Raw genomic sequence first — 26,745 nt, 5'->3', positions numbered from 1 at the left:
CACACACACACACACACACATACACACATACAGCATGAACAGGGGAGGGTCAGAGAGAGAAGGAGACACAGAATCTGAAGCAGGCTCCAGGCTCTGAGCTAGCTGTCAGCACAGAGCCTGACACGGGGCTTGAACCCACGAACAGTGAGATCATGGCCTGAGCCGAAGTCAGACACATAACTGACTGAGACACCCAGGCGCCCCAAATATTTTGTTGTTATATAGACACAAAATCATCTTTGTTAAGAACATGCTTATCTAGTAATTAGAAAACGTAAAAATTTTAGATCTCTACTCTTATTTTAAAACAAGTCTATAAAAAAAATTCATTTTTTTTTCTTGAGGTTTTATTTTTAAGTATCCTCTGCACCCAACATTGGGCTCGAACTTGCAACCCTAAGATCAAGAGTTGCATGCTCTACCGACTGAGCCAGCCAGGTGTCCCTAAAAAAGTTCTTAAGCTTTTAATAAAATCTAGCTTTGCTTAGATTTTGCCTTCATTGGCATAAATTGTGTAAGAGGAGCCTTAAAAACAAACAAACAAAACCCAACTCAGAACCTGGTTAGCACACTTTTAACAGTGGTGAAACAGGGGCGCCTGGGTAGTTCAGTCGGTTAAGCGTCCGACTTCAGCTCAGGTAATGATCTTACAGTCATGGGTTTGAGCTCCACGTCAGGCTCTGTGCTTATCGATAGCTAGCTCAGAGCCTGGAGCCTGTCTTCAGATTCTGTGTCTCCCTCTCTCTCTGACCCTCCCCTGCTCATGCTTTCTGTATCTCTCTCTCAAAAATAAATAAAACATTAAAAAATTTTTTTAAAAAAGTGCTGAAACAGATTGCTCATTTGTATATTGATGTAGATTAAATAGAATGATACTGTTAAAGAATAAATATTTACCTATAAATCTTAGTGATTTTAATCCATATGACATATAGCAGGCACAGTTGGGGGATTCAAAACAATTTAATTTGATTTAAAAATATCCTTTGGTTGAATTTAGGACTACCTTACTTATCTTGAGGTGCAGGAACCAGTGTGTTGCCCAGGGATATATACTGAAATGATCTCATGGACTAGGAGTTCCAAAAGCCATCCTACCATGACTGCCAGACACCTTGATGCCAAAATTGTTGTTTATCTTGCAGTATGCAGGAATATCTCAGGAACCCTTAGAATGGAACTGTACAGGTATGCATCACTTAAGAAACCTCTGTTGAATAGAAAAATATAATCAGATAATTGGGGAGGTTACTTACACAAGTAAGGGGGCTTAATTACACAATTAAGCAGATATTGTGGATATTGAAGCACTCTTCATGTATTTAAACTAGAGTTTGATGTGTTAGTAGTTAACCAGGTAGAAGTAGTATGGAGTAAAGGGTACTTTCAGTTTTCACTGTGCACCTGTTTTTATTGTTTGACTTTTTTTACTGTGTGCGTGTATTACTTTTAATACAAAAGCAAGTTTAAAAATTTTAAAAAGCTGAGAAACATTTGTAAAGAAGACCAGTTTACATATGGTGAAGCATACCTGTTGAGCTCTCCCAGTGTATATCATGAGACAATGAATCTTCATAAATCATGCAGTTCATTTAAGTTACTGGAGATGTGCAGCTTGTTTATTTCTAGTCCTTGTTTATTTTAAGCAGTAGGTTATTCATAGCAGTATCTCAGGTCCTGTGTATTTTAGCAGTCAAACAATCCAGACATGGAAGATTGTGGTCAGTTTATTCTTATTTGACTTGGACAACTTGAGCACCTTTTCTTAGTTCATAGTATTGTTTACTTAATACTTGTAAGATTCCATTTTGCAAAAATAAATATTCTGAATAATGCCTTTCTAACCTGGACATTTTGAGATGTAATCATCTAATTAAAAACATTTTTTTAGTGTTTATTTCTTTTTGACAGAAAGAGAGTGGGAGAGAGCAAGAGAGAGAGGTAGAGAGAGAATCCCAAGCAGGACTCAACTCATAATCAATGAGATCATGACCTGAGCTGAAATCAAGAGTCAGACGCTTAATAACTGACTGAGCCACACAGGTGCCCCTCATCTAATATTTTTTATGAAGCAGTAATCTTGAGGACTTTTGAAAATTGCCTATGAGAATAAAAAATAAAAGATGAGATTCAGTGAAGTGAAATGGAGAGTAGTGACGTGAGGCTGCTGCTTATGGAAGCTGTTTAGAGCCAGTTGTTCAGGGTAATCCCATATGCTCACAAGTGTTTTTAAATTTAGTTTCCAGCTTTCTAGATCATAGCTTTAGTAGATCTTACTGACTTTTTTTTTTTTTTTTTTTTTTTTTTTTTTTTTTTTTTTTTTTTTTTTTTTTTTTTTTTTTTTTATTGCTGTAGGAGATCATGTTATCTGGTCCAATCTTCTCATTCCATCTGGTCCAATCTTTTTATTTTGCATTTTTGCTGCTAGTAAGTAGAACTAGACAATAAGAACCTGATTTTGTTGAATCCAATTTTTTTTTTATTGTTCTCCATATTCTCTGATGAAAAGCCTCTCGTAGAATACGTGGTACGCTCTTGGCATTCACACTTGATGCTATTCACCTATAAACTTGAAGGTTTCAGAATGAATAAGTGAAAGTCCATGTCCTATAGTAATTGGCAATTTTCCTCACATAGGGATTTAAAATATACCCACGATGCAAGGTTGCTGTGTGTGAAACTGTCACTTAACCAGTGAATGACCATGGACAGTAGCCTTGCATCTTCATTTGATTGCAGCTCTGTGAGGGGACACAGAAATTCTGGAAGGTGAGGAGGTGCACTGGGGATGGAAAGGGTTTGCTATGTAGGAACAAGGACAGGAGCAGAAGTACTCTGTGTTATGAGAAGGATCAGTTTTTAGAGGTATAGTTTTAGTCTAATGAGAAATGATAGGTATTAAAGTATAAATTTGTGTTTGCTTTCATCAGGTTACACTGGGAACCAGAGTGACCTGGAAAAGTGAGCAGGGATGACTTTGCTTTAAGTTTTTAATAGCTTGTGAAAGAAAGACTGATTGGGACATACTTTTACAATGTAAATTCAAATATCTGTAGAGCTTACATTTTCTTTTTTTAATTTTGAATATTTATTTATTTTTGAGAATACAAGCTGGGGAGGGCCCCACTGGGAGGGAGACAGAAAATCTGATGTGGGCTCCAGGCTCTGAGCTGTCAGTGCAGAGCTTAACATGAGGCTTGAACCCAGTAACTGTGAGACCATGACCTGAGCCAAAGTTGAATGGTTAACCAACTAAGCTACCCAGGCGCCCCTGTAGAGCTCACATTTTCATTGCTCTTCTGACTGTTCACAAAAGAAAAACCCTTAGCTGTTCCCTTAGTGAAGCCTCTTTTATTATGAATGATCTCTTAATGAAACTTTGTTTCCATATGTATGTGGAATCATGGATTCTTTTAGCAAAAGAAGGGAGTAAGAGCAGAGAATCAGCAGTGAGATTTGATGATTGTTACCGCGGCTCTCTTCCTTACCATGTGTCTGGTCCAGGATAAAGGAAAGTACTAGAAATTCTTTTCTCTGGTTATGATCTTGGTCCTTTTCTGAAGTAGAGTTTCTCATGTTGTGGGTTAAGAGGGATGGTACACTTAATGATTTTTTTTTAAATACTCTGCAGTGTATTCTCTATTCAAGGTAAGACTCTTCTTCTCTTTTTACAACTGTTTTGTCTTCTAGCAGACTTTTAAGCCCTCAACTTGAAAATCTGAAACTATGAAATTTGAGTTCTACTATAAAGCATACTTACCTCAGATAATCACGTTTTCACAATCACCCATCTTCCCTACAGTATTATAGGATATATGGTATTCTTCCAAATTTTAGGGTTGTTGATTTTCCTACACCATGGAAACATTCCCTTCTTCCTTAACATATGTAAAGGTCTCTTACGGTGGTAAAGGATGGATTCTGGAGCTCTACTGCCTGCCTTTAAGTCCTGATGTGGCCACTTACTATTTGTGTGACCTTGGGAAACTTTCTTAACCTCTCTGCTTTAATTTTTTCATCTGTAAAAGAAAAATAATAATTCCTATCTCATAGGGTTGGTGTGAGGATTAAGTGAATTACTGCCTTGACTTACATCCATGAGTGACACATAGTAAGCTTTGAGTAAATGTTATTATCATTATCATAATTATTCTCTTCCTTCTTGTTTTCATTCCCCTGTACCTCTTTGGTCACTAAGATAAGTTACTTTTTCTTTTTATATGCTAGATCATTCATGTCTCATTTCCCACTGGCACTGAGACCGTTCTAGACCATGACATTACTACCTCAGGCCAAATTTTCAAGGGAGAGTCATTTAACATTTCTTGCCTCTGATATCATATTTTTCAGTTCTAGACTACTAACAGTTTTGTATTGTCACTGCACTGCTCCAGAGAGTACAGCAGTTTTTCAGTAACTTGTTTTATCAAGCCCAGACTCCTCTGTCTGTGGCTTAAAATTACTTCTTGTTCCACTCAGGCCAGCCTCATATTTTCTCACCTACATCATGCACTTGGGGCATTTGCTCACGTTCCTCCTTCACCTTTTATGTTCTTCCTTTGTGCCTTTATTTCTTTACTCTTATTATTATTTCTGTCCTACCTATACTTCAAGAATCCAGTGTATCTAAGACAACTTTCTGGCTTTTAAGAACTGTGCTTAGGGAGGAACAGGATTGATAAAACTGGGAGAGACTCACACTGGAAAGACAGACTGAGAAATTAGTCAGGGCCTTTAAATTGAAGAATGGCAAATAGAAATTAAAGTCTGAAAAGCAGATCTAAGATGGATTAATTTAAAGTATAAGGATTGGGATCTGGAGGGATGGGGTATGAGTGACAATTGAGAACAATGCAGTATTGAAAATATGAGATATTATTCTGATTTGAGACAGACCAGAACAGATTCTGATGGATCAAATAGCTTTTAAGGTCCACAAGGCTAGGCAAGATAGCATATTTCTGAATTGACAAGGGAGAGCCAGTAATGTTAAGATCAGGAATAGCTGTTAGGAATCTGAAGTAGTCTGTATTGGGGTATTGAGTACTAGAAGATTGGGGACAAAATTGGAAAAAATTGAGTCCCTGGTTAGGCTAGAATATCAAGATCAGCAAGACTGAATGCCCTGAGCCATAGAACAACTTACATTTCTTCTGGCTAAGATTAGAACTGGGTTGTGAGAATATTGCTATACTGAAGCAACTTGATAGGCTCTCTTGCCAGAGGTATACAGGTAGAGTGATACCATAAACCCAACCAATAAAATCTTCAGTGATTTCAGTGTGCTTAGTGTAGGTCCCATATTACTTAACTCCTGATTAAGCACACTACTATCCTATATTGCTGTGATTGACTTATGTGACTCTCTTTTTCTCCATTCATATCTTAAGTTAGATCAGGTGATGACCCTTTTTAAAACAGAGCTCTGTTGTGGTAGGATTAACGTGTAGCTGCATATATTTAAAGTGTACAATTGGATACATTTGAAATATGTATATAGCTGTGAAACCATCACAATTAAGATAATGAACATACTTATCATCCTCAAGTTTCCTTGTGCCCTTTTGTAATTCGCCCCTTCTGTACCTCTCTGCCTCTCCTTTCTACCCACATCCATTGACTTACTCTTTGTTGCTATAGAGTAGAGGTTTTTTTAGTGTAATTATATAGTATGAACTCTTTTTGTTGGCGTCTCTCAGCATATTTCTTTTTTTCACCATCTTTTCAAGTATAATTATTTCCAAGCGTATCAATAGTTCATTCCTTTCTGTTGCTAAAGAGTATTCTATTATATGACTATACCTCCATTTTTTTGGTTTCTTTTTGTTTTTTATTTTTTTTAATGCTTATTTATTTTTGAGAGAGAGAGAAAAAACACGTGAGCAGGGGAGGGGCAGAGAGAGAGAGGGAGACACAGAATCAGAAGCAGGCTCCAAGCTCTGAGCTGTCAGCACAGAGCTCAACGTGGGGCTCAAACTCACAAACCGCAAGATCGTGACCTGATCCAAAGTGGGACACTTAACCAACTGAACCATCCAGACACCTCTGTACGTCCATTTGTTTATCCATTCATCTTTTGAGGAATTTGGTTGTTTCTAGTTTTTGGCTGTTGCAGATAAAGCTGGGATGAACATTTGTGTACGAATCTTTGTGGTTATGATGCTTTCATTTTTCTTAGGAGTGGAAAGCTGGGTCAAATGGTAGGAGTATATTTAATTTTTTAAGAAATTGCCAAACTGTTTTCGAAAGTGGGTATAACATTTTACATTTCCACAAGTATACTTTGAGTTTCACTTCTACATCCTTTTTTTTTTTTTTACGAGTAGTTTATTGTCAAATTAGTTTCCACGTAACACCCAGTGCTCATCCTCACAAGTGCCCTCCTCCATGCCCATCCCCCTCCCCCCCACATCCATCAGTCCTCAGTTTTTGTCAGCATTCAAGAGTCTCTCATGCTTTGCCTCTCTCCCTTTCCCCCACCATTTCCACCCTTCTTCTCCCCCTTGTTCCTCCGTCAAGTTCCTCCTAATCCTCCTATTCGTGCAAACATATGATATTTGTCCTTCTCTGCCTGACTTATGTCGCTCAGCATAACACCCTCAAGGTCCATCCATGTTGCTACACATGGCCAGATTTCATTGTCTCTCATTGCCATGTAGTATTCCATCGTATAGATAAACCACATCTTCTTGATCCATTCGTCCATTGATGGACACTTAGGCTCTTTCCATGTTTTCGCTATTGTGGAGAGTGCTGCTATGAACATTGGGGTACATGTGCTCCTATGCCTCATCATTTCTGTATCCCTGGGGTAAATTCCTAGCAGTGCTATTGCTGGGTCATAGGGGAGTTCTATTGTTAGTTTCCCGAGGAACCTCCCCACTGTTTTCCAGAGGGGCTGTACCAGTTTACGTTCCCACCAACAGTGTAGGAGGGTGCCCGTTTCTCCACATCCTCGCCAGCATCTAGAGTTCTCTCATTTGCTCATTTTAGCCACTCTGACTGGTGTGAGGTGGTATCTCAGTGTGGTTTTGATTTGTATTTCCCTGATGAGGAGGGATGCTGAACATCGTTTCATGTGTCTGTTGGCCATCTGGATGTCCTCTTTGGAGAAGTCACTTCTACATCCTTAACATACATGTTATGGTCACTTTTTTTAGTTTTAGTTCTTCTACTGTGTGTTTAGTGGTACCTTTTTGTAGTTTTAATTTACCTTTCCATAGTGACTAAATGATGTTGAGCGTTCTTTTGTGTGCTTATTTGCCATCCTTGTATATTCTGTGATGAAATATTTATTCCTATCTTTTCCTGTTAAAAAAATTGTGGCAAAATATATGTAACATAAAATTTACCATCGTAAGCATTTTTAGCCATTTATACAGTTTAGTAGCATTAAGTACATTCACATTGTTTTGCAACCAATCTTCACAACTCTTTTTGTCTTACAAAATGGTTACTTGTTTTAGGTATTGGGTTTGTTTTGAAATTTCTTTACATATTCAGATATAAATCCTTTATCAGATATATGCTTTATAAATATTTTCTCCTGGTCTGTGTTTTATCTTTTCAGTTTACCGTGTATCTTGAAATCAGCCATGGGCAGGAATGGTTTACTACATATTAATTAGCAAATTGCTGTAAATCAGGGCTTGATTTACTCTTTGTAATGGGTAAAATGTTAATAGTGCAGATTAAATTTAAAATTAGCTTGTGTCTGTAGCCTTTACGTTATAAAAAGTATAATAGGGATGACGGGTGGCTCCTTCAGTTAAGCTTAAGCATCTGACTCAGCTCCAGTCACAATCTCTTGGTTGGAGTTCAGTGCCCTGCATCAGGCTCTGCTCAGGTAATGCAGAGCCTACTTAAAATTCTGTTTCCCCAACCCCCTCCCTCTCTCTCTTGAAAATAAACATTAAAAAAAAGTATAAGAAAGTATGGAAGGAAATACTCTTCCTAATATTTGAAAACTTACCTAATTGGCAGAGAAGTCATTCAAGTCCGGCATGTTTTCATTGTTCCACTCTTGTCAGTTGCAGCCATTGCTTAGCTGTGGACAGAAGAATTCAGCAAAAATCAATGAAAGCATTCTGTAACAATCAATTGACTATGTGGAATTTGCAATTAAGAGAATTATGTATTTTTCACTATTTGTAAATTATGTGCAAATAGGTGCATATCCTTTTATTTCAGAAAAGTTTATGTTAAGCTTAAGTACATGTGCATACATTTTTTTTCTCTGCAAAGATAGTTGTTAAATATTTACCAGTATACCACTGGTCACACACTAATAGGTAGGCATTAGGGAAGTGTGTCATGTAACTTGAATGAGTTGAGAAAGAAAAATGAGATCAGAAAACAAAGTCATTTCATAGGTAATAAGAGAACCAAATCTAATTCTGAGACCAAGAGATGAAAGGGAAGAGTAGTAGGCAGAAAAAAAGTAAAGGCACATTACACAGAAAGCCAAGCCAATTCTCTTATTACAAAAGACACAGAAGTGAGTTATTTTCTTCTAGGAGTTTTATGGTTTCAGGTCTCCCAGTTAGGTCTTCATTCAACTTTGAATTTGTGGTCCAGTTTCATTCTTTTTGCATATAGCTGCCCAGTCTGTTGAAGAGACTGTCTTTTCCCCCATTGTTAATCGTTGCCTTCATTGTTGTAGATTAATTGACCATATAAGTGTGGGTTTATTTCCAGGCTTTCTCTTCTATTCCATTGATCTATTTTTTGTGCAAATACCATACTGTTTCGATTACTACAGCTTTGTGATATATCTTGAAATCTGGGATTGTGATACCTTCAACTTTGCTCCTCCTTCTCAAGATTGTTATAACTATTCAGGGTCTTTTGTGGTACCGTACAATTTTAGTATTATTTGTTCTAGTTCTGAAGGAAAATGCTCTTGGTATTTTGATAGAGATTGCATTGACTGTAGAAACATTTTTCTAGATATCTCTTTAGGCAAGGGAAACAAAAGCAAAAATAGACTATTTGGACTTCACCAAAACAAGCTTTTGCATAGCAGAAGAAAAGACAAAAGTCAGCCTACTGAATGAGAGAAGATATTTGGAAGTGATATATCCAAAATATATGAAGAACTTCCACAACTCAGGGGCTCCTGGGTGGCTTAGTTGGTTAAGCATCTGACTTGGGCTCAGGTCATGATCTCTGTGGTTCGTGAGTTTGAGCCCTACGTCAGGCTCTGTGCTGACAGTTCAGAGCCTGGAACCTACTTAGGATTCTGTCTGCCTCTCTCTGTCCCTCCCCCACTTGCACTTTGTCTCTTCTGTTTCTCAAAAATAAATAAATGTTACAAAAAATTAAAGGAACTTACACAACTCAGTACCAAAATCATCATCATCATCATCATCATCATCATCTGATTAAAAATAGGCAGAGGAGCTGAGTACACATTCTTCCAAAGAAGACATAAAGATGGCCAATAGACACATGGAAAGGTCCTTAATGCCACTAATCATCATGGAAATGCAAATCAAAACCATGTTGAAAAATCACCTTACACCTGTCAGAGCAGCTAGAATCAGAAAGCCAAGAAAGAACAAGTGTTGGTGAGGATGTAGAGAAAAAGGAAGCCTTTTGCACTGTTGGTAGCCATGCAAATTGATAGAGCCACTGTGGATCACTGAAGAACAGTATGGATGTTGTTCAAAAAAAATTAAAAGTAGAATTACCACATGTTCCAGTAGTTCCACTACTTGGTATTTACCCAAAGAAAATGAAAACACTTATTTGAAAAGATACATGCATCCCTATGTTTACTGCAACATTATTTACAATAGCCAAGATATGGAAACAACCCAAGTGTCCATCAATAGATGAATGGATAAAGAAGATGTGAGACACACACAGAGGAATATTACTCAACCATTAAAAAGAATGAGATCTTGCCATTTGCAACAGCATGGATGGACTTAGAGGGTGTAATACTAAGTGAAATCAGAAAGAGAAAGTCAAATATTTTACTCCTGTGTAAAATTTAAAATTAAAATGAACAAACAGAGGAATAAAGAGATAAACAAAAAAACAGCCTGTTAAATACAGAGAACAAACTGGTGGTTGCCAGAGGGGTGTGAGGTGATGGATGAAATACATAAGGGATTAAGAGTATATACTTCTTGATGAGCATAGAGAAATGAATAGAATTGTTGAGTCATATATTATATACCTGAAATTAATATAACACTGTTATAAGAAACCATAAGAGAGTATTAACTACAGAGAACAAACTGAGGTTGCTGGAGGTTTTGGGAGTGGGAGATGGGATAAATGAGTAATGGGCATTAAGGAGGGCACTTGTGATAAGACTGGGTGTTGTATATGAATGATGAGTCACTGAATTTTACTCCTGAAGCCAATATTACACTATATGTTAACTACTAGAATTTCATAAAAATTTGAAAAAATTGTTTAAGAAATTTGAAAAAGATGAGTTATCATTGTAGGATATTTGATTTGGTCTGATTTGACTTGCGCTTGGTCTTACCATTATGTAATAGTCTGCTAATGATATTGAAGAGGAATGTTAAAAACTCTATTAGTATTACATTAGCAACTTCAAGTATGCCTTGAATATCTAAATTTAATTGTCCTTTAGACCAAAAATGCTACAAAATATTTTTTAAAATTTAAAATTGGAACATAAAGCAATTATGTGTTCTCTGTTGTCTTCTAGAGTTTGCATCATTAGCTTGTTGCTTTTACTCAATTCTGTTATGTTTACCATAGTTTTATTTCTTTCAAAAAGTTTTTTCTTTTCAGAATTCTTGATTTTGAAACTGATGCTTAAGTTTAAAAAATGTTTTGTTTTGTAGCCATGCAGGATATACGTACTGTGGGTCTTGTGCTGCTCATGCTTACAAACAAGTGGACCCATCCATTACGTAAGTAATACACGGTTTTGTTTAAGTGGGAGAAGATTGGGAATTACATCATAGCTGCTCCATCACAGAAGTAATTTGCTTCTGCATGCTTACTGTCATATACTTGATTTCATTCGGAATTTGACTTTTTATCTAATACTTTATATAGGTTATGAGAAGCTTTCATACTGTTTTTCACTGAACATTTCATTTTAACTTTTCCTTTTGTTGGTAAATGTTTAGTTCTGGAGCTGTTAGAAGGTTAAATAGTTTGGTTTTTAAAGTTTTCTTTGAAAACCCAGGAGATGAGCATCTTTAAGAAGAATGCAGAGTACTTTGTTCTATGTTAATCATTTTGTAATTTAAAATTATTTACTGTACTTGTGGTTAATGAAAGAAAATAATATTTCACTGACAAGATGAAGTAGCGGAGTTATTTTAGAATCTGACTGTACTTAATGTACGTTGTTTGAAGCATGTTAGCTCTTAGTAATTCAGTGAGAGCTCTGAAATTAGCTTTAAATTTTTTTCTGGCAAATTGAGACTTACAAAGCAATACACTATGGTCTAAAATAAGAAATTTGTGAACTTTGAAAAGCTTCTGCTAGATATAGTTACCCAAATTACTTTAATTTGCTGACTAGCTTTATTTAAATAGTTAAATTCACAAATGTGAACCGATATCAGGCTCCAGTCTGTATGCTAGTTATACATACACTGTATAAATAGGTAAAGTTGGTTATCTTCTTTCTGTCAAATGTTGATTGCTAGATTTGAGTTGTGCTAGTGGAGATGGAGCATAATCTTTCCAAGGAAGTAGCTCACAGCAGTGGTGAGTTTATAAAAAAGTCTCACCCCACAGCCTATTCCTTTGCCTTTGAGCAATTTGTTCAAAAGAGATGTTCTTTTTTGTTTTTATGTAGTGCTCTGCACATTGTATTATATGTTTGTTGGAAATTATTTTTCATTTTTCATAATAAAATGATAATGTTGCCAAATTGATGATGTTTTGGTTAGCCCTCTCTCATTTATGTTTGAGGAGTGTCTTTAACTTAAAGTATTTAATACATATTTAATAATCAATTTTAACTAATGTATTTCATTTGGGTTTTTTTTATTGTTGTCTAGTATTTTTTTTTTTTTTTTAACAAATAGTTTATTGTCAAATTAGTTTCCACATCTAATGTATTTCATTTGTAAGGGCAAAAATAGATTGGAAAGGTTTTTAGAAGTTTCCTTCATTTGATCCTGGGTCTGTAAATCAGTGATAATCAAACTTAGTTTATACAATAGCCTTTCCCAAGCCTTTTTATATTTGATAATGTTATTTGCCAGAAGTGTTATCCTGTATTAAATTTAGCTTAGGAATATGTAGAGAGATACAGAACCTATGTTGGTAAAAGCAGAAAGCATGTATTAAATAAGTGGATAGAAAGTGAGAATGGAAGGAGAGAGAGACAAAGGAAGAAAGCCAAGGACTAAGATGATGATGATAAAGTGGGTAAGTAAAGAGAGGCAAGAGATGCATGATGATGTGATCAGCCTATTTTTGTAATTAGTATATACTAATTGAATGTTAAATAAATAAATCTGAAGGTCCTAATATTAAAAATAATTGACAGTCATAGCTGTATTCTCTTGAAAGGTGGCTGCTCTTGAGATTGGCCATGTTTTATAGTCCTTTGAGAAAATAGAGAAAGAACATCCTTCTGGGAACTATGAGAAGTATAGAGAAGAAATAACAGCCCAAGAGAGATTGAATTCTATACCACTAGCTTTCATTCTTACCTTCCACACTAATCCACTCTCTACATGTCAACCAGGATCATCTTTTGTACTATCTTGTAGTTTGAATGGATCTTTTACCTTTATATCATTTCATTAACATCTTGCAAGGAACATTACGATATTTGGTATTTTTAATGTTTATTTATTTTTGACACAGAGAGACAGAAGGCGAATAGGGGAGGGGCAGAGAGTGAGGGAGACAATCCAAAGCAAGCTTCAGCTCTGAGCTGTCAGTGCAGAGCCCAACATGGGGCTCAAACTCACAAACCATGAGATTATGACCTGAGCCAAAGTCGGTCGCTACACTGACTGAGCTACCAAGTCACTCCTAGAAGATATTTGTTAATTGAGTTATGCAGATCTTTTGAATGTTGACATTTCATCAGAAAGTGCCAAATGATCGCATTTGTTAATATCACCACAAATTTCATCAGAAATATCACTATTATTTTTTTAATGTTTTATTTATTTCTGAGAGAGAGACATACACACAGCGTGAACAAGGGAGGGTCAGAGAGAGAGGAGATACAGAATCTGCAGCAGGCTCCAGACTCTGAGCTAGCTGTCAGCACAGAGCACAACATGGGGCTCGAACCCAAGAGCCGTGAGATCGCGACTTGAGCCGAAGTCGGACGCTTAACCGACTGAACCACCCAGGCACCCCAGGAATATCATTAATTATTGGGAAGCTGTTAATTTCACAGTGGTAGAAGTCTTACAGAAGTCTGCTTTTCACTGAAGTACTTCAGTTATATCTTGGGTAATGTTTTCTTTGAAGTGGCAGGCCCACTTTATGTTTTCCCTAAGACATAATTCTATATATAGCAAAAGAGCTTTATGTGTTTCAATCACCACAAATTTAAACATTTTGTCATACAGAATATTTTCATAAAATTTTGCTCAAAGTTCAAGACTTAATGAAAGTAAGTGATACTGGCCTTAAACAAACAAAACACCTTGTTGTCGGTGAAGATAATGAATGTATGACTAATAGTGCATTTTGATTCCATTATCTTGATCACAGTTCTGATGTGCCAGTGGTTTACCCAGCCTCATTTTTGTACCATAAGTGCAGATGGCAACATAGTGGAAGAGGCGAATTCCTCATTATTACTAAAATAGTATTGATTTTGTGGACTTCTTGGCAGGGTCTTGAGGAATCTACAGGTCACAATTCAAGAAGTGCTGTGATACCAGGGTGATTGGATTTAAATTATGGGAAAGGTAGTGGGGAAGGTATTTCTGAGGAAATGATTTTGAAGCCAAGCAAAAGGAACAGTAGCATGTGTGAAGGCTTTCAAGTAGGCAGAGTAGTTCCAATCATTAAAGAACTGTAAGGCCAGTATCATAGACTATTGTGATTAGGGGTAGGGTTGGGGAAAGTAATACAAGAGAGGGCTAGTTCATTTGAGAGTTCAGAACCCATTTTAAGGATTTTAGATTTTATCCTCCAGTTGTATGAAAAATCACTGAAAGACTTAAATTTTTTTTTTTAACATTTATTTTTGAGAGAGACAGAGAGAGAGAGAAAGGAGGGAGAGAGAATGAGAGAATGAGCAGGGGAGGGGCAGAAAGAGAGGGAGACACAGAATCTGAAGCAGGCTCCAGGCTCTAAGTTGTCAGCACAGAGCCCTACACAGGGCTCAAAACCATGAACTGTGAGATCATGACCTGAGCCAAAGTTGAATGCTTAACCAATGAGCCACCCAGGTACCCCAAGACTTTTTAAGCAAGGGAGTGATGGGATCTGATTTATGTTTCAAAAGGAGTAAAGGAATTTAAAAAATTATACAGTTAAGTTATTTCCCATAGTTATCATTGTAGAATCTTTCCCTATTACTAAAATTTTAATTAAAAACCTGGAATTCAGGATGTCCTTAGATAGTAATTTGATTTTTTTTTTAATTTTTTAATAAGTTTTATTTATTTTTGAGACAGAGAGAAAGACAGCATGAATGGGGAAGGAGCTGAGAGGGAGGGAGACATAGAATCTGAAACAGGCTCCAGGCTCTGAACTGCCAGCACAGAACCCGATGCAGGGCTTGAACCCATGAACTGCTAGATCATCACCTGAGCTGAAGTCAGACGCTTAACCAACTGAGCCACCCATTGCCCCAATATTAATTTGATTTTGATATATATCTTTCAGAAAGCCTTCGGTATAGGAAAAGAGAACCAAATGTCATTTAATTCTTTAGCTATTAAAAAAAATTTTTTTTCACATTTATTCATTATTGAGAGACAGAGACAGAGCATGAATGGGGTAGGGTCAGAGAGAGGGAGACACAGAATCCGAAGCAGGCTCCAGGCTCTGAGCAAGCTGTCAGCACAGAGCCCTATGCGGGGCGCGAACCTGTGAACTGCAAGGTCATGGCCTGAGCCGAAGTTGGATGCTTAACCGACTGAGCCACCCAGGTGCCCCATTTAATTCTTTAGTTAAAATATCTCCACTTGCCGGGAAACATCTTTAAAAAATTACTTGTATTCCATTATTTAGATTAAGTATTTAAATATTTATGAGGGCAGATACTCAGGTAACTTATATAATAGATGTACAGATTATACTTCTCATAGTAAGTAATTCTACAAATGTGAATTCTCTGGAGGTATTATACATGAGCTACATTTCTTTCTTTCTTTTTCTTGTTAAGTTTTATTTATTTATTTTGAAAGGGAGAGAGTGTGAGCAGGGGAGGGGCAGAAGGAGGTAAAGAGAGGGAGAATCCCAAATAGGCTCTGTTAGTGCAGAGCCTGATGAGGGGCTTGATCCTATGAACCCTGAGATCATGACCCGAGCCAAAACCAAGAGTCTGTTTAATTGCAAGAACTTTGCAATTAATTGAAGGAAGGGAAAGTGACATTGTTTTCTCTTCAAAATATTCCTGTGGCCTTGGTGTTTATGGATCTAGCAATCTAGCAAAAAGAAAGAAAATGCAATGTTTTTTATTTATATTATTAATTTGGTTAGCAGATAGCCAACAGAGAGACCCATGTCGAGATTACTACTAATATGTACTTTTTTCCCTTCTTTTCATTGTCATGTAGGTTTTTTTATTTTTGGGTTCATCACTTATACGCCTTTTATATTGATGTGACCTAAACCCCTTTTTTTTCTGTGTTGCATATGAGCAAGTTTCTGCCAAACTAGAATGAATCTGTTGGATACACAACTGCCTAATTCAGATGGGTAGGAACTCTTTTCCCTATGGTCTTATCATTTCATCCAGGTTTGGTCTGGCAAATAAGGCGAACAAGGTAAATAGTCAGGTATTGGATGGGGCAGTTAGACTTTATAAGCTGACCTCTGATGTTTAATTCTGGAGTAGTGCTCCTATTTTGGTCACTGTTAGAACCTCATTACACTACCTAGAAATGTATCTATGTCTTGAGTTTAAATTGATATTTTAAAAGTCATCTCATATTTTAATTATATATGATGGATTTCCTAGAAGTGTTCTGATTTTAAATATTTTATTTCTCTGTCTTTTCATAGAAATGGATTCCTCAGTCATAAAAATGTCTTCTTTTTTATACTTGATTCTTGGTTCATGTCATAACTGTCCTTAGGCAAGTCATCTAAACACTCAGAGTTACCTTTATCTATTTTCCACATTGGACTCTAATTTTTAAAATTGTGGTATTAATGTACTATTAAGATAAGAGAACATAGTGGTATCTCTTGTTCATTTAGGATTGTAAATTTGATTTGATGTGTGTGTGTGTGATGGTTGTTGACTTGCTCATAGAGGTGTTGATAAGAAGTGAGTATTAGCAGTACAAGAAGAGGGGGAAGAAAGATTATGTTTTTGATTAGAAATGGCCTGTGAATAAAGTCTTATGTTTGCTGTATATGACACCTTGAGGAAGTTTTGGGACTCTAAGCTGAGAATTGCTGTTTCCTTTATCCACATCTTTCTTAACGTCCCCTCCCCTGGCCATAGCATATAACAGGTAGCAGACAATAGGTTAATTTTCTTAGCTGTAATTGAATTTTATAAAAGTAAGTATATTGCCTAAGCATATTCCTTGACTTGTAAGGTTTTTTTCTAGTCTTTTCTTTTTAATGTTTTATTTGTTTTTAAGGGAGTGGGAAGGAGTCAAGGTGGCAGAATATCAGGGAAGTTTTTTGTATGTCCCCGCATCCATGATATACGGTCAGATCAACACTAAACCATCCTGCACACCTAGAAAACTGATTTGAGGATTAAGAGAGAGAGAGAGAGAAAGAGACAGACAGACAGACAAAGAGAGTATGAGTGGGAGTGGGGCAGAGAGAGAAGGAGACAGAATCTGAAGCAGGCTCCAGGCTCTGAGATGTCAGCTCAGAGCCCAACATGGGGCTCGAACTTGTAAACCACGAGATCGTGACCTGAGCCAAAATTAGATGCCTAACCATCTAAGCCATCCAGGCACCCCAACTTGCAAATTTTTGATATGAAAGACCTAGGTCGTGTGTCAGACTTTGTCCATTAATTGAGCAATGAATAGTAATTAATTTTTTCTAGGTACGTAGCTTATCATATAATTCCTTCTGTCTCATAGGTTTATTTTTCGAGTCTAAAAGTTTGTGTGTATGTGTGGTGGGGGAAGTTTCGTTCATATGGATCTGGGAAAGCAGAAAATGGATAGTTTTAGAATTTAGTTTGTATGGATGTTTGAGATAAAATGAGGGGAAGTTAATTTTACTCTCGATATCAAGATAAAAGGACTGTAAAGATTTAAGCTATAGTTTAGCCCAGTTCTTTTCTTTAGCTGCTGTGCAAATAACACATAATCAAATTTCTTTGTTTTTGAGAATGACTTCTATTTGAATGGGAACAGAGAAAGCTTATTATACAGAATTTTTCTCAACAAGGTTCCTTTTTTCTCTGCTATGGTAGAAATGTGGAAATAGCTTTATCAGAATGGTTCTTTGTAGTGATATTTCGTATGGAGTTTTATAAATCATGCTATTCTGTATTTGTATTAAAGTTGTGATAGATCTTCGGAAGGAAGTTTAGAATGTGTTAGAATTTTAAGATTTTATTTAATAGTTGAAATGTTTAAATTCAGTTAATATGTATAGCTCTTGACAACCTTCTGTATCCTTGGCAGTGTAAATACAGAAATGATTTTAGTATCAGTTGATTTACTGTAGACCAGTAAATCAGTAACTAGTATGCCTAGGTGTTGAAAATGGTTCTTTTAAAGGCCTTCCAAAAAAAAAGATAAGGAATTGAATTTAATTAACTGAGGAGCAAATCATTAGTGGGTATATTAGTTTGCTAGTGATAACCCTAATAAAATACCACGAAGTAAGTGGTTGAAAACAGCAGAAATTTATTTTCTCACAGTTGGAGGCTGAAAATCTAAGATGAAAATGCCGGTAGAGTTGGTTATTCCTGAAGCCTCTCTTGTTGGCTTGCAGATGGCTGTCTTCTTCATGATGCCTCTTCACATGGTTGCCTCTCTGTGCATGTGCACCCCTGGTATCTCTTACTCTTCTTATAAGGATACCAGTCACTGGATTCAGTCCCCACATGAATAGCCTCATTTTAATTTAATGATCTTTTAAAACCTCATCTCCTTATATGGTTATATTCTAAGGTACTGGGGTGGAACTTCACCATAAATTTTAGGGGTACATAATCTAGCCACTAACAGTAAGTAATGAAATCAGTCAAGAAGGAAAATGGTACCACATGTGATTCTTAAAAATTATTTTTTCCCCTTTTATTTAATAAGGTTTGTGTAGAAGTGCAATTGTTCTGTGCTTTTTGTTGTATATCTCCTAGCCGGAGAATTTTCATCCTTGGGCCTTCTCATCATGTGCCCCTTTCTCGATGTGCACTTTCCAGTGTGGATATATATAGGACACCTCTGTATGACCTTCGTATTGACCAAAAGAGTAAGTATATAGAAATCTTATAGTTTTTAAGCAGCTAAAGATTTTCTAAAATTAGCAATATAAATTAATTTAAAAATTAAAAATATGAATATTGTAAGTATTATCTCAGTTTTAAAGATAAAATTGATTGCAGCTTATCTGCAAAAAGCAAAAACAAAGAAATATGACTACACTTTTTTTTGCCAGTCACAAAAATCTGTTAGGTCCACTATTCTCCAGACTGTTAGTTGTTACATCTGTACTGAGGGAAGTACCATGTACTCACTGTACTGTGAGACAAGAAGTTAGTACGCACCACAACTTGATGAAAGATTCTGGACATGTTAGTCTGCCTCTATGTTATCACTTTCCTCATTGTAAATAGTTTATGGTGATAATGCCTTTATTTCCTCTCAAATGATCTTTATGGGGGGAAAAATAATGGTACTTGTGAAACTCTGAAACTACATAAATCTTATGTGCATTTTATTTTAAAAACATGTCTATTATTTTGATATTTTTTTTCCATAGGATTCTAGAAATCATATCTTTTATTTAGTTGTGTCTCACTTTATTCATTGAATATGTAAATTAAATGCTTTGACTTTATAATAGTAATTTTGCAGGAGAGGGGAGCATAATTTTAAACATACAGAACAATACAGAGAATAGTGTAACAAATATTCTTGTACTTCTATCCACAATTGACTCAGAATTTTTCCAGCGTGTGAACTCAGTTTACGTTCCCTAAGACCATCTTCATGAACGTGCTGTGTATTCTTCCAGCTCATCAAATTATATTTTAAGTATGTTGTGCTTATTGTTTCTAGAAATTTTGGAATGCATTCTTCTGTAGAATGAAAGAAGTCATTTGCATAATAGATAATCACCTCTTTTTCCTTATTTTTAGTCCTAATTTTTCATAACTTGGGGTTTTAATTATCACTGAATATTAGTAATTTGCTGTAAGAGTAAGTTTTACTAATGAAGCTGGAGTATAACTAGCCTTATTACTCCCTGTGATGCTCTTAGAGGACACACTTTATTTTTAAAACCTTGGGGCATTAAGAAAATTTTGGTTTTAGATAGCCTTCTAATGAAGGAATTGATGATTTTAATAAGGTATAGTTTTGCAAAAAAAAGTTATACCATCATTTGTGTCTTTCTTTGATATTGGTAAACCCATTTAGGGATTTAGTTATAAAAATGTTGGTTCTCTTCAATGATAAAACAAAAATATTCTTATATTATTTAGTTTACATATTAAATTTAATCTTTTTGGTACAATATCCAGTTTTAAGTATGATTAATCAGAAGGGTCTGAAATACTAGATCATTTTAGGATTATTTGTGGCATGGTACTATGATAAATTTATGTTCTGGCCTGTCCCAGAAGCCTGATTTTTAATTTTGAGGAATATAGCATGCTTAATAGGAATTTTCTGTTTCTAGTGTGGCAGGCATCTGAGGTGGGAAATAATAATCCCATAGAGTTTATTATAAAACAAAACAAAACTTAAAAACTATGTTATTAACCTTATGAGTAGTAGATCACTGGCTTTGACATATTTTACTAGGAGTTCTAATCAACTGTGTTCTTTTTGGCATGTGCTGATTAAAGTCAAGGAAAAGCTTAGACCCAGAGGTGATTTTAGATGTAATGAAAAGAACTGATGAAAATTTTAAATTACTATTATAATAGAACTGTATAATATATGAAAATGCTCAGTAGTCATTACATGTGTTTTTGCTTTGTATGGTATGTAAAAAGCTAGTTTTTTCTTCTTTTTTAAAGATAAAAATGAGGAAAATTATTATACGGTACTTCTGTCTCTTGCCAAAGCATATAGATTTTGTTACTGAGTGGAGTCTCACAGAATAAGGATATATATTAATATATTTGTTTTACTATATTTTGAAATCTCTTTAGTTTACGGAGAACTATGGAAGACAGGAATGTTTGAACGCATGTCTCTGCAGACAGATGAAGATGAACACAGTATTGAAATGCATTTGCCTTATACAGCTAAAGCCATGGAAAGGTATATTGATTAATATAAGAAGTCTCAGAGAAACCATAAATATTAATTTCTTTGGAATTATTTTCACTCGGTAAAATAATCTTTAGGATAAGGAGATTAAAAAAAATTTTTGTTGTTTGATGGGCACCTGGCTGGCTCAGTTGGTAGAGCATGTGCCTCTTGAGTTGTGAGTTTGAGTCCTGCAGTGGGTGTAGAGATTACTTAAAAATAAGTCTTAAAAAGTTTTTTTTTGTTCTTTGAAATGATAGAAAAATTTGAGGTGGATTTTCCTAATGTGGATTGAAGTTGGTTTTGAGTGGTTTGCCTATAAAGGCTGACCATATGAATTGATATGGTTGTTTTACTAGGTGATAATATTTTAAAAACCTGTGTATATGTGTATTGATCTGCCTGTTATCTTATTCATTAAACATTTATCTCAGAATAACAGTTAACGTTCTTTCATGCTGTAAGTAAGTAATCACAAAATTTTAGATTTGGAAATTACATTGGAGGTCATTTATTTCAGTCTTATGCAAAGTACATGAATATATTTTATAATATGTATGCCAGATTATTATTTATTACTGCTAAAGGTCTTCCACTGATAGGGTGTCCACAAAACTGCTAAGTGGGATGAGGACATGGACAATATCTATTTTATTCTCTGATTGTATCCGTGTGCTTAGTGCAATGCCCATTACATAGTCATTAATGTATTTTATAAAATGAAAGAATTTTTAAAGAGCTTTCTTTCTCCTTTAGGGTAGTATTCAAATTAGAAAGTTTTCCTTCTGTAGGTCACATTTCTCTAATTTTTTCAACCATTTCTTTTATATGGATTTAATATTCCATATATAGTTTGACTTGTTCTAAATATGGTGAAATTATTCCTTCTCTGGATCTTGTCACTATATTCTGTTAGTGAAATACGGGATATATGATCTAGGCTTTCAGGAAATATTTGTTGATTAAATTATCAGTATAGTCCAAGATCACATGAACAGTTTTCATGCTGATATGGCTTACTTACTTTTGGCTAATATACTTGTGGCCAGCTAAAACCCATGTCCTTTTCATACAGTTAAATTGGATTGTTTTCTCATTTGTGCTTTAGGAGTTTCCTTTTAATCCTCAGTTACTACTGTTTAATTTTCTCTTATTGGCTTTAGTCTATTATGTTAATCTTTTTGGTCATTTCCACTCTTAATTCTGTTATCTAAGTATTATTTAACTTCTCTCAGTCTTACATTACCACATCTATACCCAATGATAACTGTGATGAATTATGTATACCTGAAGAAGTTTCCAAAAATCAGTGTGATAATAAATTATAAGGAGTATAATTTTAAGTTAATTGTGTTTTACTACATTCTAATTCTTCAGAAGTTGTTAAATCAATGTACGCTGCTTATTTCTTGGAATGCTAGTATAATCAGAACATCCTGTTCTCTGGTTACATAGAATAATAGAAAACCTTTATTATTTCCTGAAATGTTTACATATTTTGTCATGAAAAAAATCTCTTTTAGACCTAGTGAATTTCAGTACAATAGAACCAATACAATTAAAGCCAACAATATCCTTAAGGAAGTTTTAACAAAATAATATTTTTGTTATTTCAAAAGTAAAATGTGTAATATTAAAAATTTAAGAAAATAGAAGTAAAATCAGCAATTCTTGTTCACAATTCCCTTTCTATTAAATGGTGTTAAATAACTACTATTAAATATATCACTTCTCAACAGTCTTTCCCTCTCTCCCAGATTACATTTGCATCTCTAATACTGAGTCTTAGAAAGTACCCAGTGCTTTTCCTTTATAGCCTTTACTGCACTCACTATATATATTAATTATGTGTTACTGTGCAAGAGATTGCTCCAAAACTTAGCAGCTTAAAATCACAACTATCTTATTGCTCATAAGTTTTAGGTCAGGAGTTTGGGCAGGGACACCTTGCTCTGGTCCATGAGGAATTGACTGAGGTAACTTGAATGGGGCTAGGGGATCCAAGATGGCCTTGGTGCTGGGTTTTAGTTGTTAGTTGAGACCTCTCCTTTGTTCTCTAAGTGGCTGGTTCATTCATCAACCAGGGCTTTTTTCTCTTCTTGGCTCTTGGCTTCTCTCTAGAAGGATAGCCTGGGTTTGTTTACATGGTGATTTAGGGTGGCAAGAGAACAAAAACAAAAGTTTCTCAGCCTATTGAAGGCTAGGCCTGAAACTACATAGCATTGTTTCTATCACAGTCTTTTTTCAAGCAGAACACTGTGTCAGCCAAGGTATAAAGGAAGGAGAAATAGATTCCACCTCTTTTTTTTTTTTTTTTTTTAAATTCTAGTTAGTTAATATATAGTGTAATATTGGTTACAGGAATAGAAAGAGATTCTACCTTTTGATGAGAAAAGTAGCATGTGTGCACAGGAATAGGAGGAATTGTTGGCAGCCATCTTTGCAGATGGACTACCACAATTCTTCTGGTGGGCAATTCACTGTTTTCCCAACATGCAGTACTCAGCCCTCTTAAGATACCCCCAAAACTCATTCAGTTACACCTTCAGGTTCAAAGTCCATTGCCTTATCATCTGCATTAGGTTGATATGCAGGTGAGGCTTTCTGGGTACAGCTCCTCTTGATTTGGATACCTGTGAACTAAGAAGACAGATTTTACTCCACCCCCACCCTGCCATACACTCAGTATATAATTTTGAGACAGGAACAATTAACCACAATAGAGCCTCATAGCGGAGAGTGAAAGAATGGCAGTCTCTGGCCCAAAGCAATTCTGAAATCTGATCAGGGAACAGATAATGTTCTTTGATTATGGCTTGGTTCTCACTTCTGGTCTCAGCTTCATAATTCCTTATTTTTCTCAGCACTTGGCTTGCTCCTTTGGGCTCTTGGCTCCACTCAGTGACTCATTTTTACTTCTCCGTAAGTAATGGACCTTGTTTCCACCTAAGTAGCCATTTCAATCTGCTTCATGTATGTGACAGTTTGAAAACCTAAAGGCCTCTCTCTTTTCATTTGGAACAGTGTTTATTTAAGTCCAAACTGACAGAACTCCATTAAACACTGTGGGTTTTCTATATATCAGATTATAAGTGCATCCATTAAACCAATGTCCACTCCACAATTCTTTCGGTGACAGGACTCTCTCACTTTGGATCCCAAGTTAGGGTCCTGTAAGATTCTTAGAAGCTCTTTTGCCTACCTGAGAGAATATATAGCCCTGCCTTATTAAGTCTTTCTGTAGTCAGGGCAACTTAGGTGGCTCAGTCACTTAACCGTCTGACTCTTGATCTCAGCTCAGGTTAGAATCTCACAGTTTGTGCCTGCATTGGGCACTGTGCTGACAGTGTGGAGCCTGCTTGGGATTCTCTCTTTCTCCTTCTCTTTTTGCCCCTCTCCCGCTTGCTCTCACTCTCTCTCAAAATAAATAAACTTAAAAAAAAAAATCTTTTCGTGGTCTTAATAAAAGGTTTTACTGATGAATTTTTGATTTGATGATTGTGAGCCCATGATTTATTGGCAGCACTCTGGGTATTTTATTTGTCTTCATGTTGTTTCTCTGACAGTCTTTTGCTATCTATAGAGGCTAGTGATGAGAAGCAGCTATTTTCCAATCAGGCAACTCCTGGTTAGAAATCTTTCATTTAAATTCTGCTTGTAATTCTTTAGCACATGATTTTCTTCTTTTACCTTCTCACACTTGGCTATAAAGAAGCCAGTGACACTGAATATTTTGCCTAGAAATCTTCTTACATGTTCATTAAGTATATTTTTAATATTCTAAGTTACTACTTGAAATTGTGTATAATTATGCCAATTGTTCTGCCAGCAAATAACCTGGGCCCCTTTTCTCCTGGCCTTGTACAGCGGTTTCCTTACTGCTTTTCAGTTTCCTGTCTTCTTCTCGCCCTTTGAGCTTCTGCCTGCTTCTGTGTTCTCAAAGCCAATGTTTTAGGTTTCTGTTCCACTAGTAACCTTTTCAAGCACCATTGTTTGTCTCACTTACCTATTATAGCATAACAAATCACCTCAAAGTACCTATTTTTTTTCCTTTTTTTTTTTTTTTTTTGCTAATGACTCTGAACTAGAAATTTGGTCAGGGGTGAGTGCTGACAGCTTGTCTCTGTTTCATCTGCTGCCAGTTGAAGCAGGCTGATTTGGGCTGAACACTATAAGATGCTCTCACTTGTCTGGGACTCTGATGCTGGTTGTCTGCTGCGGCAGCTTTGTTCTTGTCTTGGTGCTCTCCATCTCCACCTGTTGTCACCTACAACAGGGCTTCTCTTCTGGAGAAGATCTTGTGTCTTCTCCACAAGATGGCCTTGGACTATTATGAAGTATGTGGCAGTTCAGGGAAGCAAGAAAGCAAAGCTAGAATTGTTTAGGCCTCTTAATATCTAGGCTTGGAACTGGCATAGTGTCAGGCCACATTCTACTCATTCAAGCAAGTTGCAAGGCTAGGTTCAAGGGGAGGGAGAAAGAGACTCTACATATCATGGGAAGAGTGGCATGAACATTCAGAAGTGGGAGGAATTTTCAGGGATGATACCTAAAGGCATCCTACTGTAGTACCCCTGCAGTTAAATAGCTCTTTAGGTGATTACCTGTATGTCTCTATCCCTGGGAATTTCCTAATCTGCTCTGTTCCTGAGGCGAGCTAGTCTTCACCTTCGGTGCCCAGCTGTACCTGGTACAGAAAAGGATTTCTGTAACTAATTAAGAGAATTAATAGTGATCTTTTCATTTTCAGTACTTTCATTAAATATTTTTCCAAAAAGAGGTCAAATGTTCTTTCTTATTAAGAACATATTTTCATGTCATTTTTACTCTTTTTGATTGAGTATACATAGAACTTTGTAGTATATATATATCTATGTAATACTTTAATCAATTAACCATTTAATTTTCTAACCTTTCTTTTATTTTTTCCACCGTAATCATTATAGATTTTTAAAAATTAAATACCTAAGGTCCTATTTATAAATCTGTGTATTATCTTAAACAGATTTAAAAATATTATTCATTGGAACTTTTAAAAAAATAATGAGTAGTGTAAAGGAGAAAACATGATATGACCCATAATCTCTTTGCTTAGTTTGACCCTATTGACATTACCAGTACCATATATGGCTTGAAAATGTAAACAACATCAAAAAGTATGAAATGAACAGTTAAAGCCTCCCTGCTTCCCTTCAACTAGTGTTGACTGATAGTAGAAATTGTTATGCATATGCTAACAATATATGTATGCACATATGCTTGTATATATATGTATTTGTGTAAATAAAACATGTAAACATGAGAATATCTTAGGTACTTTATTCTGATCCTTTTTTCCATATGTTATCTTACTATTGAAATTCATAATAGTTTTTATTTATATTGCTTATAATTGTTTTGATACAGTTAATTTAGGATATGTAGAAATGATCTATCTTGAAAAAAAAAAACGAGTTAACTCTGAAAATTTACAGCACTGGACACCAGCACTTCTTTTTCTTTCCATTTTATTTTATTCAGTTACATTTAATGTCTCCCCCCACCTCCCATTCCTTTCTCTGTGTCATACCCATTTACTGTTTGTTTGTGGTTTAAAAGTTTAATTGCTCTTTTGGGTAATTAATATACAGTAAAATGTACTCCTTAAGGGACAGAATTCTCCGACTATTGATAATATGCAGAGTTGTATATATCCACCACAGTCCAGGTATGAAACAATTCCTTTCCCCCAGTTTCACAAGTTTTTGTTCAGGGAAATGTGCAGAGTAAATAGAATGCTTTAGTAACTTTGAAAGTATTTCATTGAGAAATATGGCACTCTAAAACTGTTCGTAGTCACTATAAAAATCATTATCATCTTAGCCATTTAATACTTTTTGTTACTGCCAATATTTTGGAACAGAGACAACTCGAAAGTATAGTACAGTGTATTTAAATCTGTCCTATCTTCTGCTTTAAGGTCTAGTCAATCTTATAAATTCAGTGTAGTTAGGATATGATAACTCTTGGAATACTTAGACTATTAAAAAAAAACAAACAGCAACTTGAGTTTGCATAGTTTACCCAGATACTTAAGCTGAAGTCTTGTAATTCTTTTTTTTTTTTTTTAATTTTTTTTTTTTAATGTTTTATTTATTTCTAGGAGAGAGAGAGAGACAGCGTGAGCAGGGGAGGGTCAGAG

The 26,745-nt window shown here is 35.6% G+C and overlaps 1 protein-coding gene across 7 annotated transcripts in view; it reads left to right on the top strand.

Moving 5' to 3' along the window:
* The window catches only part of MEMO1 (mediator of cell motility 1), a 117,481-nt gene that overhangs the window by 57,827 nt on the left and 32,909 nt on the right, over positions 1-26,745 (top strand). For 2 of the 7 annotated variants that reach the window (XM_039250294.1, XM_039250293.1), the window contains exons 3-7: positions 1,146-1,188; positions 2,356-2,427; positions 10,833-10,901; positions 18,443-18,555; positions 20,465-20,576. In XM_039250294.1, coding sequence (XP_039106225.1) covers positions 1,175-1,188; positions 2,356-2,427; positions 10,833-10,901; positions 18,443-18,555; positions 20,465-20,576 — 380 coding nt within the window. In that variant the 5' untranslated portion in view covers positions 1,146-1,174. The remainder of the gene's footprint in view (positions 1-1,145; positions 1,189-2,355; positions 2,428-10,832; positions 10,902-18,442; positions 18,556-20,464; positions 20,577-26,745) is intronic. The other 5 variants (XM_039250300.1, XM_039250299.1, XM_039250298.1 and 2 more) reach the window with 4 other exon arrangements.

Source organism: Hyaena hyaena, unplaced genomic scaffold (genome assembly GCF_003009895.1).
Source record: "Hyaena hyaena isolate Hyena2069 unplaced genomic scaffold, ASM300989v1 scaffold_362, whole genome shotgun sequence".
Lineage (NCBI taxonomy): Eukaryota > Metazoa > Chordata > Mammalia > Carnivora > Hyaenidae > Hyaena > Hyaena hyaena.
Note: the sequence above shows the minus strand (reverse complement) of the source record. Positions and strands in the feature narration are given on the sequence as shown.